Genomic DNA, 12,613 nt, shown 5'->3' with positions numbered 1-12,613 from the left:
GATTAGTGGTTGTCTGGGGGTCAGGACCGGGGAAGAAGGTGACCACAAAAGGGGCTTGAGGGAACGTCCTGGGCAGACAAAACTGTTCTGTTTGATAGCAGTAGTTGTATACCTTTGTTAAAATACATAAAACTGTCCATTAAAAAGGATGAATTTTACTATTTGTAAAATACCTTAATACACTTGACTTAAAAAAAACAAGAATAAGGACAAAGCAAGGAGTGTGTCAGAGGGCTTAATGACCCTTGGAACTGCTGACATTTGGACCAGGGAAGAGAGTAAGCTGGGAGCAGCATTAAAAGCTAGAAGACAGGGAGAACACATGGAAACCTTGCTTTCTTAGTTTATGCCTTCTGTTTTAAGAGGATTTTGAAAAGCACAGCAGAGTTCTTGTAGGCAATGACTCTCCTGCAAATTAAGGACACAGCTTCCTTCCTCCACGTGTCTCTCATAAGCAGAGAATGTCTGGGGAGTGTGTAAGAACAAGGACCTGAAGATTACCAGGGAAGAAAGAGCAAGAAGAGTATAAACCTGAAGACAGGTCATATACCTGGAAGAGACTTTGAGTGCTCTGTTTCCCCAGTGATTCAAAATGGTTCAGAAGTTCACGAGCTGTTGCAGCCAATGAATATGAAGCTTAATCAGCTGAAATGATGATCCAGCTTTCTCTGGTAAGGTCAAGTTGGTTTGGCTAATGGCCATAATTGACACTAATAATATAAGCCTCTTAATTTTCAAGCTAATAAAGATGTTCCACTTTATTTGTAGCAAGGTGACATGGGGAACATTTCCATGGCATTTAAGTGTGCGAAACAAAACAAAGAAAATGTAGGCAGACTCAAAGTAATGTCAACACCTAAAGCATTTATTTGGATATCTTTAAACTTTTTACATATGATACATTCCAAATTTTACAAGATGTCCACAGATATTAAAGTTATGGCCAATTTATTAAACAGATATGATTTTCCCTGATATGGAAAGGATGTTATATAAACATTTCTACAATAAACATAATACATGCGGAAAAAATCATAAAAACTAAGATGATTCATTAGGTAGGGAAGACAATTAGCTTAATGATGCACACACCAGAAACTGGAAGGGTGCGTGTGTTGCTGTTTCATGTAAATTCATCAGACTCCCTGACATTCTCAGAGAATGAAATCCAGGGACACCCTCTGCTAACAACAGACTTCTATGAAGTCATTCCTGAAAGCCAGAGTATTGTTATGATTTGGTAAAAATGTTTATAATCCATTTACAGAGAGGGAACCTGGACTTACTTTAAGCTTGGTGAAGATATGGAGAAAAGCCAAAAGAAGCTGGACTTAACGCTAAAGGAATGGGGATGTGAAAAAGGCCAAAATAAACATTAAAATCATTGTGCCATCCACAGCCTCAGATCTTATGAACAGAAGGCCAGAAAACGGGGGAGAGTGCTGGGTCCTAAGTTGGATTTTCTTCCTGTTGGTCCTCCTCTCAGCTGGGTGAGCCAGTCCCAAGCAAAAAGGGTTAAGGTCATCCTTTCAGAGGATGGGTTCCTGTCACACACTACCGTGGAAGAAGCAGTGAATGTGGCTTCTGCATTCCCACTTATTTTAGCCTAAAGTCTGGAATCCTGATCTTCTTCCTGGGTTTACTGCAGTATATGCAAAGCTAAGTGGAACAGAACTTTTAGATGCAATTCAAAACGGACTGAGTGAAAGGATTACTTTCATTGGCTAAAAAAATCCAAGACCCTCTTATGATTCATTTGTCCCTTAGCCCCACCTCGGAGAGGCTCAGAATGTATTCCTCCACTAAATCTGCCATCACTCTCCGTGGATATTCAAGCTCTCAGCACACATGTATCAAACGAGAGTGGCTGTGTAGTATTAAGAGTTAAAAGCTATTTTACTAAGTGGCTATCATTCTGGGAAGGCACCTCTTAGTAAGAACAATAATGTTTAAAAATAATAAAAAGCCTGGGCACACAGGCTGTCCCAGGAATGTACTAAGTGAGCCAGCAGGTAAACAGCAGTTCATCTATTCCAGGAAATGCTGGAAGGGGTAGGGAAACCTCAAAACACCGAGTTCTAATTTTTTCTCCTAGTGTTTGATTCAGGATGCATACAATCTCTCGGTTTAGTCTTAGAAATGGGAATATATTGTCTGAAAAATTAGGATATTCTAAGGTTTCAAAAAGCCCTTTAAAATGAGTTTTTCTCTCAAAACCAAAAGCCTTGCCAAAAACAAAAAACAAAAACCAAAAAACCATGTAACAAAAAAACCCAACTTCTATAGCCCTGAAAACCACCCAGCATACGAAGCAAATGCCTCTCCCCTTCGTCCCACAGGTGCACACATGCCCCAACCCGCTCACAGCGATGGAGACAAGGGATTGCCGCTTTCAAGATCCACTGCTTTGCTCTTAGAGGTAGGGTCCTGTCAGCGGAGGGGACAGCGACCCAATCCCAGTGTTGAGAGTCACTGAAAGGGACCAAGAAGTGTGACCCCGAGAGACCACAGAGACTTTTTCCTGCCGCTGTCGAATCAGCTTCAGGCCTGGAGTTCCTTGTGATCAGTAATGTAACATGGCTCAGACTACTGGGAATGGTCAAACACAGTCACATGCCCACAAAGGGTCGTGCCCAGCTGGGGAAGAGAGTGCTTCTCGCTGGATCCTAAAACTCAAGCAGTTACGTTTGAGGGACACAGCAAACAGTGCAAGAAAATCCGCTGATGGAAGGTGATTTTCATCAGTCCCTGGAGCCAGAAACTATGAAAACAAAACTAGGAAGGAAAGCTTAAATAAAGAATTGATTTCCAAATTCAGTAGAATTTATTTCCTATTCTCTTTCTTGAAAAGCCAACTGGGTTATAAAACTCCAAGTTTCTGTTTTTGGTAGTGAAGTAATTATAAATGCTGCCAGTCGATGCCAACCAGTGTCTGATTTGCTTCCTGTGCATGTCCAATTTCCTCCGTGATACTGTGTTGGTGCCAAAGCTTCTGAATCTTCTTAAATCGCTCTTTGCACAAGTGTAAAGGATTTCCCCGTCTAGAAGGAAGACGCACGTCACTCAGGATGCATTCTGTTTATTCACCTATTACACCCCAACCTTTCCTGATTTAGGAACAGTTACAAGTACTGGTTTAAGATCCTCTGCAAAATTCCTGTTCTGCACGAGACCGTGGCTAATAACACATTAGCTCTGAAGGCTGGCTAGGAGCAGCTGAAGGGAGTAAGTGCCGAAAAGAAGAGGAAAAACGCATGCGAGCTACACTTAACTCAGACTGGGGTGAGGGAAGGGAGGGTGGGCCTGGGCAGGAGGGTGTAGGGGGAGAAGCTAAAACTACCCATTCATCATCTACTTTGCTGCTAAAATGTTAAGTAAGAAGGGAGGAGGCAGGGGAGGGAATGGGAGGAAAATTGCAAGGGTAAAAATGTTCCCCGGAGTGCTGTCTTTCAGCCAGAGTCTAATAAGCAAAGCAGCCAAATGTGAATAATTTCTGGGTCTAATTTACCCAAAGCAAAGGTTTTGGTGAGTTCATGCTGGTGGCCTTTGCTCCTGCTTCAGGGCACACCGGTCCTCTCACTCGCTAACCAGGGCTCTTTATCGTATGAGCCCACGCTCCTTGGGGCAACAGGAGAACCAGCACCAGGTGGCATATGCGGGTAACCTTGCAGCTGAGCGCCTGGGGCAGCCCCCTACTTCTCTTGCTTTGGTTTCCAGGCGTTCATTTTCTCCGCCCCAAGGCTGGATGGTTCTGTCTAGGTTAAGACTTTCACCTCCTCTGGGCGAAAAGATGGTCTGAAAGAAGTTCTTTTATAGTGCTTGAGGGAAGTGTCATTAGCATTTTCTTATGATATAATAGAAGCAGCCAGAGGAGAAGTGATTAAGCCTCATATACTGTTGTCTTGTTTTGTATGTTCTCTTTGTTCCCAGACTCTTAAGTTAATAAGATAAGCGCATCTCTCTCTCTCTCTCTCTCTCTCTCTCTCTCTCTCTCTCTCTCTTTTAAAGTAGGCTCCAAGCCCAATGTGGGGCTTGAACTCACAACCCTGAGGTCAAGTTCCATGCTCTACCGAGAGCCAGCCCCACACACATCTCTCATCAATTAAGATTTGCTCTTTTATATCACCTGAACAACACTGGGTCTCCTCATACAAAGCCACACAAGTCACAACAGGCTATCGCCACAGTGTTTTGATGCTGTGGATGCCACATGGCCATTTCAACGGTTCTCTGGGGTGATAAATGGAAAAAGTTGTACTCTCTCCTATTCTTTCCTCTCGTCTATTCTGATGGCCATCATGAAATTCTGAGGGCTGGGAAAGGTAATGGCGAGCGAGGCAGCCAGGGTGCCCTCCTTGGAAGAGTCCACCTCCACCAGAACAGAAGGTCTACAGCCCCTGGGCTGTTGGCAGGCAGACCTCACTCAGGCCTACCACATTCACCAGGTACTGAAGGCTCTGGAGGCCCAGGGTCAGCCAACCCAGCCCCCCAGCATGGGCCCTTACCTGAGTCCCTGGTCAGTCTCCCCATAGTCATCAAGGTAAGGAGGAGAATAAAAACAGCCTTTGGTTTTGCCAGCTAAAAATAGCACCTGACATTCCCGTACTCTGTAGAGAGACCGTTTATACATTCTAGATTAGTAACGGATGTCTGGATTCAGTTCCTAATGGACTCGAGTCTTATAAAAATAAACAACACTAGTGCTGGAAGAGAAGAAACAGCATTTATAGCAGAGACACTTAAAGTATCGACACATCCACCCAAGTTTTAAAAGTAATTAAACTGATTGTATTGTAACCAGTAACGATTGCATTGTAAGGCAATACAGCAAGGGACATTTTGGGTTAGGAATCGATGACTCATATAACACTAGCATTTAAAAAATTAAGTGTGAGAAAGATCATTAACTTCTAAGCATAAAATAGTGACTGATATTTTAACAGCTATTATGAAGAAACTGTTCATTGAAAAAATGTACTTGTCCCAAAAATAAATTAAAAAAAAAAAAGTTGAAAAAAAAAAATTTAAAAAAAAAAAAAAAAAGAAAAAATGTACAAAAACATTCTGAATTAGGTTGACTTGAAACACAACGCAACACTGTACATGACCAAAAGAATTTTGAAATATGCCAGAGAAGAGAAAATGCTACTTTTATATTTCTCCTAAGGGCTATTTAAAAATGGATCTCCCCAACCCTTTGAGAGGTTTGCCTGACCTTTTTTGTGTATTAATAATTCAGCTCAATTCAACGTTTATTGAGAACCTGTCATGTGTAAGAAGTTGTCAGGTACCAGGGGACTAAGATACCTAAGATATGGATATAATCTATGCCCCAGGGGAGCTCACACTCATGTCACTTCTCTCCTTCAAACCCTGAACTGGCTTCCATCTGACTCTGGTATGTCACCAGGACGTAGCAGGCCCCACAATACTTCCCCTTGTGCACACTTCTCCAGCGACACTAGCCTCATTGCTGTTTCCTGAACACAGCAGGCACATTTCCCAGTAATTTTGCAATTGCTATTCCTGCCTAGAGTTTTCTTCCTACTTCTTTCGGTGTTTATTCAAAAGTCACCTTCTCAGGGAACCTTCCCTGGTTCCCTAACTAAAAATCCAACTCCTCGTCTGCCATCTCATATTTCTCTCCTTGCTTTACTTTTTGTCCTCTGAGTGTATCACTTTCTAAATTCGTATCAGCCTTATTTATTTTCTATCTCCCACACTAGAAAATGAGCTCCACAAAGGCAGAGATTTTTGTCTGTCTTGCTGACTACTGCATTCTCAAAGCCCACTACACAGTAGTCGTTAATAAGTATTGGCTGTATATTGTCTAATATATACAACCATCGTTGACCCTAGAACAACACGGTGGTTAGGGGTGCCAACCTCCCCGTGCAGTTGAATATCTGTGTATAAGCTCTGACTCCCCCAAAATTTAACTACTAATAGTTCATTGTTGACTGGAAGCTTTACCGATAACATAGACAATGACTAACACACATCTTGCATGTTTTATGTATTATTTACTGTTTTCTTACAACAAAGCAAGCTAGAGAAAAGATGTTATCAGTTATGAAGAAACTCAGAAAGAAGATAAAATACATTTACAGTACTGTATTTACTGAAAAAAACTGACATATAAGTGGACTTGCATACAGTTCCAAACCGTGTTGTTCAAGGGTCAACAGTATATACATCAGCCAGCGATATGTATGGATCCCAAGCCATAAGGAAACAAGGGAAGTAATTCTGATTGGATTTGGGCAGAAAATCAACGACAGTTTCACATTAGAATGAGGCACAAAGAAAGCAGAACTGAATTGTCATGGAGGTGGGAAGGATGACCATGGAAGCAGCAGCAAAGAGACAGCATGAGCCAAATATGAGCTGTGACGAGAGGAAGCTCCCCTGTTCCTCGAATGAGTAAAACACAGGAGAACAGCAGTCTCAAAATTCTTTGCAACACAGTAGTTTCTTGTGCTGTCCCTCAACATTCATATACCATGGCAGATGCGAAGGAAAAAGTGCCCAGCGGGCCTCACCTGAGGAAGATGCCCACCCCAGAACCACAGGAGTAGGTGTGAGCGGTGCAGGCTCCCACGTCTTCCCCTTCCAGTTCCGTCTGACAGCAGTAGCTCTGGGAGCACAGCAGAGTTCCACACACAAGGCACAGAGTGGGGGCTCTGCTCTTATCACCACCTGATTTGGGGCACCTCCATGGGACAGAAAGCGCTCAAGTCATTGCTCTAACAAAGAGTGGTTAAAGAGCTGACGGTGGTAAAGCCATCCCAGAAAAATTTTGCAATATCAAGTAGAGCTAAAGAGGCCTATATTCTATGGCCCAGGCAAATTTATTTCTAAAATTGGGAACACCTCACGCAAAAAACATGGATGGGAAATAATCTATCAACAATTGGAGAAGCGGTAAGTAAAATCAATAGGAGAAAAAAACATGTAAATTCTGCTATCCTGTGATGAAATACTACACAAGAGGGAGAAGTGATGAATTATAAGTTATGTATGTCGAATGTATAAAAACTCTTAACGAAGTTTGCTGAGTGACAAAAACTATAGAGTATATACAGTAGAGTGCCATTTTAAAGCCTAGAACATGTGAAATAAATATATGCTGCTTGGGAATATAAACATTTGCGGCTAACGTGTACATGCACAGGAAGGCTCAACACCTTGGGAGGACAGTAGATCTCTGTGAGGGGAGGAGGAAGCACCAGGGGAGAAATACACAAGGCAGCTTCAACCGTCTAGGTAACGTTCCATTTTTCATACTATGGATTATTATTTATACTGCTTCTATGTCAAACATTTAAAAACATTACCAAGGGCTCTTATTAAAGTGTAAATGGTTATTTAAATTTTTTTTTTTTTCAATGTTTTTTATTTATTTTTGGGACAGAGAGAGACAGAGCATGAACAGGGGAGGGGCAGAGAGAGAGGGAGACACAGAATCGGAAACAGGCTCCAGGCTCCGAGCCATCAGCCCAGAGCCTGACGCGGGGCTCGAACTCACGGACCGCGAGATCGTGACCTGGCTGAAGTCGGACGCTTAACCGACTGCGCCACCCAGGCGCCCCAATGGTTATTTAGATAACCCGTAGTGACATTTTGTCCCCCACTGCCCCGTTTCTCGTATCTTATTCTGGAGCGTGCTGGAATGATGCTGTTACAAGTCGGGCAGGGTAAAACTCTAACCAACGTTATAATTCCCCTACCCAAACGAGCCTGAACAACAACAAAATCCCTTAAATTCTGTGTAGAGAAGTGAGTGCTTCCAATGGTAGGAAAGGCTCAACACTTGAATATCAGAACTTACGAGAAATTAGATGCTTGATTAATGAGGCTGCTGTAATCCTCTGGAAGGTCTATTAATTTGTTGGATTCTCTTGGATAGCTAAAACAAAACAAAACACACCAACAAAAACAAGTTAGAAGTCCTATTATAACAATGACAGGTAACTCTTAGTTAAAAAAAAAAAAAATGAACACTGAATCTGGGTGACTGGGTGTTACCACAGTGGCATGAGTGGTATGAGAAGCCATAGTCAGAAATTAAAACGGCACTCGGTTTTTTTGATGAAGTGTCTTTATTATTATTATCTTTTGTTTTTTTTAGGTAAGCTCTACACCCAACATGGGGTTTGAACTCACAACCCCGAGATCAAGAGTCCCATGCTCTCCCACTGAGCCAGCCAGGTGCCCCTAAAAAGGCCCTCTTAAATAACACAGGGCCCTAGGGTTTACATTTTTACTTGAAGAGCTCAGAATACATTATCGAGGTAGCAGACAGTACTTAGTACCTGCCCCATTAAAGTGAGAATGTGGGAGCTCTGAGAAGGAAGGGAAGACACTCCTCCCTGGGCTTCTAAGGAAACAGCACAGTAATGGAGAGCCCAACCATACAATTCAGGGTAAGACACAAAAGATATGCTTACTAAGGGTGATCTTGAGGCAGAAATGAGTTGGAGGAGAGAAGGCAGTAGAAAACACAGACTTTCTTTAGCGATACCAGGCCCTGTTGGTTCTGTGACAAGTTAATTCAGGTAAAAGATCCAAATCCAACTGGTATGTGAGGACCTGCTCTCAGTGCTCACCTATGCCCAGCACACACTGTGCGACATGGCCTGCCCCTTCTGTCCCTACTGCAGGGACAGACAGCCGGGGGGGAGTTACTGAGACAGATCTTACTCCAGAGTCACCTGGGGGGAATTTTGGGGAGACACACATGTCAACTTTAGAGAAACTGGATTTGGTAGGTAGGAGCCTGGGTATTTTTATTTTAAGATTTAAAAATTTTTAAGTAATCTTTATACCTAATGTGGGGCTTGGACTCATGACCCCAAGATTAAGAGTCTCATGCTCTACCGACTGAGTCAGCCAGGCACCTCTAGGCCTGAGTAAAAAGTTCCCAAAGTTATTATGATGTATACTTCAAGTAGAGAACTACTGTCCCACATGACAGTAGGGTTGAACCATATGAAAATGGCGATATTCAACCATTTTTGACTTATAACAATCAGAATTCCACATGGCTCAACCTATTAAAATTAGGGTGCTATCATCTCTAGATTTGGGACAGGGTATTTATAATATCAAAGAAATAGAACAGCCAATCTCCTCTGGCCTTCTGATTTTTATGGATGATGTATACAACAGAACCAAGGAGAGATTAACAGATGAAATACATTTGTCATCACCCAGGATAGCACACTTTACTATGGAATCAAAATAGAGCTAATGTCAAAAAGGAATGAAGGGGGTTAAAAAAAGTGAATGAAGAAAAAAAAAGGCATGATTTGATAATCACTGAAGCTGAGTGACAGGAATGTGGAGCCTCATATTATTCTTCATACTTTTGGATAGTTTAAAAATTTCCATAATAAAAGGGAAAAACAAAGCTAACAAAAACTTGGAAAAGGAGCTACATTTTAATTTTTATCTTATTTACTTTAATATTTAGTTTTTGGGAGAGTGCAAGTGCGGGAGGAGCAGAGAGAGGGGGAAAGAGGATCCAAGGAGGCTCTGTGCCGACAGGCTGACAGGAGCAAGCCTGATGTGGGGCTCGAACTTGCGAACCGTGAAATGATGACTCAAGCTGAAGTTGGACACTCAACCAACTGAGCCACTCAGGTGCATCAGGACCCACATTTTTAAAAAAGCTAACATTCTAAAACACAGTAACTTTGCTATTTGTTTCTTCTGCCAAGAATAATGCACTATACTTATATTCATAATTCTGATTTTTTTTTTTTTTTTTTTTAATGAGAGGGAGAGAAAGCATGCATGGGAGCGGGGGAAAGGGGCAGAAGGGGAGAGAGAGACAGAGAGAGAGAGAGAGAGACAGAGAGAGAATCCTAAGCAGGTTTCATGCTCAGCACAGAGCCCAATCTCAACAACCCTGGGATCATGACTTGAGCTGAAATCAAGAGCTGGACGCTCAACCGAATGAGCCACCCAGGCGCTCCTCATAAATCTGATTCTTTTATAAACTCTCGTTAGACTAAGAAGAAAAAAGTATGAAAGCAGGATGTTCTACCTCCTGGAATCACTTTATAAAGGTCTGGGAGGTCAATTTTAAAGGAATGGCACACTTACAACCTGCTTGTTGCCTACCTCTCACCACCCAACCAAGTCTTTGATAATCTTCTTTTTTTTTTTGAGCGAGAGAGAGAGGGAGGGAGGGAGGGGCAAAGAGAGAGAGAGAGAATCCCAAGCAGGCTCTGTGCTCTCAGCACAGAGCCCGACGAGGGGCTCGAACTCACCAACTGTGAGATCATGTCCTGAGCCGAAATCAAGAGTTGGATACTTAACCGACTGAGCCACCCAGGCGCCCCCAATCTTTGATAATCTTTAACTTACCTTATAGCATCTCTTTCACCTTCTAGATATCTTTTAACTTCAATGTGATGACACCAACTTCAAAGTAAATAGAAAAAAAAAAAAAACCCACTTAACTTTTGAAGGGTTAGAACTAGAATTTTTTCCTCTCTAAATCCATTAAGAGAAAAATAAACCTTCTTGCCTTAATATATCTACTGCATCAAAAGAAGCTTGGAGGAATGCATATTTTGCTTCAACTTCTAAAATCAGAAGAATATGACCTGTGATTTTCTAAAAGCCTAACTATCACCCCACTAATTTGGGACACTCTGGAAAAACCAGTATGAATTAACGACAACCTTTTAGTATTTGGAGTTAGAATACTCCTATTAAATTCTTTTTAAATTATGGCAAAATATACATGACATAAAACTTACCATTTTAACCATTTTTAAGTGTACAAGTCTATGGCATTAAGTACATTCACATTATTGGGCAACCATCACTACCATTCATCTCTAGAACTTTTTTTTTTAAATGTTTACTTATTTAGAGAGAGACAGAGATAAGCAGAGAGAGGGGAAAACAGAGAATCCCAAGTAGGCTCCATGCTGTCACCACAGAGTCTGGTGAGGGGTGTGAACTCATGCACTGTGACCTCAGCGGAAATTAAGAGTTGGATGCTTAATCGACTGAGCCACCCAGGAGCCTCATCTCCAGAACTTTTTCAACTTTTCCAAATGAAATTCTATATTTGTTATTTTATTTATTTTATTTTATTTTATTTTATTTTATTTTATTTTATTTTTTAACATTTATTTATTTTTGAGGCAGAGAGAGACAGAGCATGAACGGGGGAGGGTCAGAGAGAGGGAGACACAGAATCTGAAACAGGCTCCAGGCTCTGAGCTGTCAGCACAGAGCCTGACATGGGGCTCGAACTCACGGACCACGAGATCATGACCTGAGCCGAAGTCAGACACTTAACTGACTGAGCCACCCAGGCATCCTGAAATTCTGTATTTGTTAAACACTAGCCTGTTCCTCCCTTCCTCCAGCCTCTGGCAGCCACCATTCTATTTTCTGTCTCTACGAATTTGACTACTGTAGATACCTCATATAAGTGGAAACACACAGTATTTTTTCTTTTGTGACTGGCTTCTTTCACTTAGCATGTTTTTAAGATGAATTCATCCATGTTGTAGTAGGAGTCAGAATTTCCTTCCTTTTTAAGCTGAGTAATATTTCACTGTATGTAAACTACATATTATTTACCTACTCATCTGCTGTTGGACAATTAGGCTGCTCTACCTTTTGTCTCCCAAGAATAACGCTGCTCTGAACATGGTTGTACAAGTATCTATTTTTTTTTGTTTGAAATTCTTTTGCAATATATACCTAGAAGTTAAATTGTTGGATCATATGCTAATTCTATGTTTAACTCTTTGAGGAACTGCCATATTATTTTCCAGAGCAGCTGTGCTATTTTCTATTCCTATCAGCAATGCACATGGATTTCAATTTATTGACATCCTCGCCAATCAACATGTGTTATTGTTGTCTGCCTTCTGATTACAGCCATCCTAATAGTTGTGAAGTAGTACCTCACAGTGGTTCTTTTTTGTGTTTCCATAATGACTAGTGCTGTTGAGCATGTTTTTGTGTGCTTAATTGGCCATTTGTGTATCTTCCCTGGAGAACTCCTTTGCTTCTATTTAAATGGGTAGTTGCTTTGGAGCACCTGAGTGGCTCAGTCTGTTGAGTGTCCAACTCTTGATTTGGGCTCAGGTCATGGTCTCACAGTTTGTGGGTTTGAGCCCTGGGTCGGGCTCCATGCTGACAGTATGGAGCCTGCTTGGGACTCTCTCCCTTTCTCTCTGCCCCTCCCTGGCTCGTGCTCTCTCTCTCTCAAAATAAATAAATAAACATTAAAAAAATGGGTAGTTGCTTTTTTGTTGGGATGTAAGAATTCTGGTCATATATTCATACATTCTGAATACTAATCCTGTATCAGATATATGACTTGCCAATATTTCCCATTCTATGGGTAAAAGAGCCAAATTTTCATCTTAACTAACTTGACATGATTGACAAGTAACTTTCTCTAGACTTCAATTTTCTCGAATATAAAGTGAGGGTACTAGACTAGATAACCCTCAAGGTTTTTCAGTTCCAAAAATCTACACGACAGAATCCTTAACAAGTAAGTTAATATAAGGAAATAAACATTTCTACCACTACTCTCCTCAACAAATCTGCTTATGCTGTTCACTAGCTT

General features: G+C 41.5%; 1 protein-coding gene across 8 annotated transcripts in view; it reads right to left on the bottom strand.

Moving 5' to 3' along the window:
* Positions 1–844: 844 nt before the first annotated feature.
* UBR2 (ubiquitin protein ligase E3 component n-recognin 2) overlaps positions 845–12,613 on the bottom strand; it is a 125,619-nt gene continuing 113,850 nt past the window's right edge. For 7 of the 8 annotated variants that reach the window (XM_058733967.1, XM_058733969.1, XM_058733966.1 and 4 more), the window contains 5 exons: positions 10,375–10,431; positions 7,832–7,909; positions 6,543–6,713; positions 4,506–4,607; positions 845–3,041 (listed from right to left, as the gene is read on the bottom strand). In XM_058733967.1, the coding sequence (XP_058589950.1) occupies positions 2,900–3,041; positions 4,506–4,607; positions 6,543–6,713; positions 7,832–7,909; positions 10,375–10,431 (550 nt within the window). In that variant the 3' untranslated portion in view covers positions 845–2,899. Of the gene's footprint in view, positions 3,042–4,505; positions 4,608–6,542; positions 6,714–7,831; positions 7,910–10,374; positions 10,432–12,613 lie in introns of those variants that run through there. The other variant, XM_058733972.1, reaches the window with a different exon arrangement.

This window comes from Neofelis nebulosa, chromosome 6, assembly GCF_028018385.1.
Source record: "Neofelis nebulosa isolate mNeoNeb1 chromosome 6, mNeoNeb1.pri, whole genome shotgun sequence".
NCBI lineage: Eukaryota > Metazoa > Chordata > Mammalia > Carnivora > Felidae > Neofelis > Neofelis nebulosa.
This window is presented reverse-complemented; position numbering and strand designations above follow the sequence as displayed.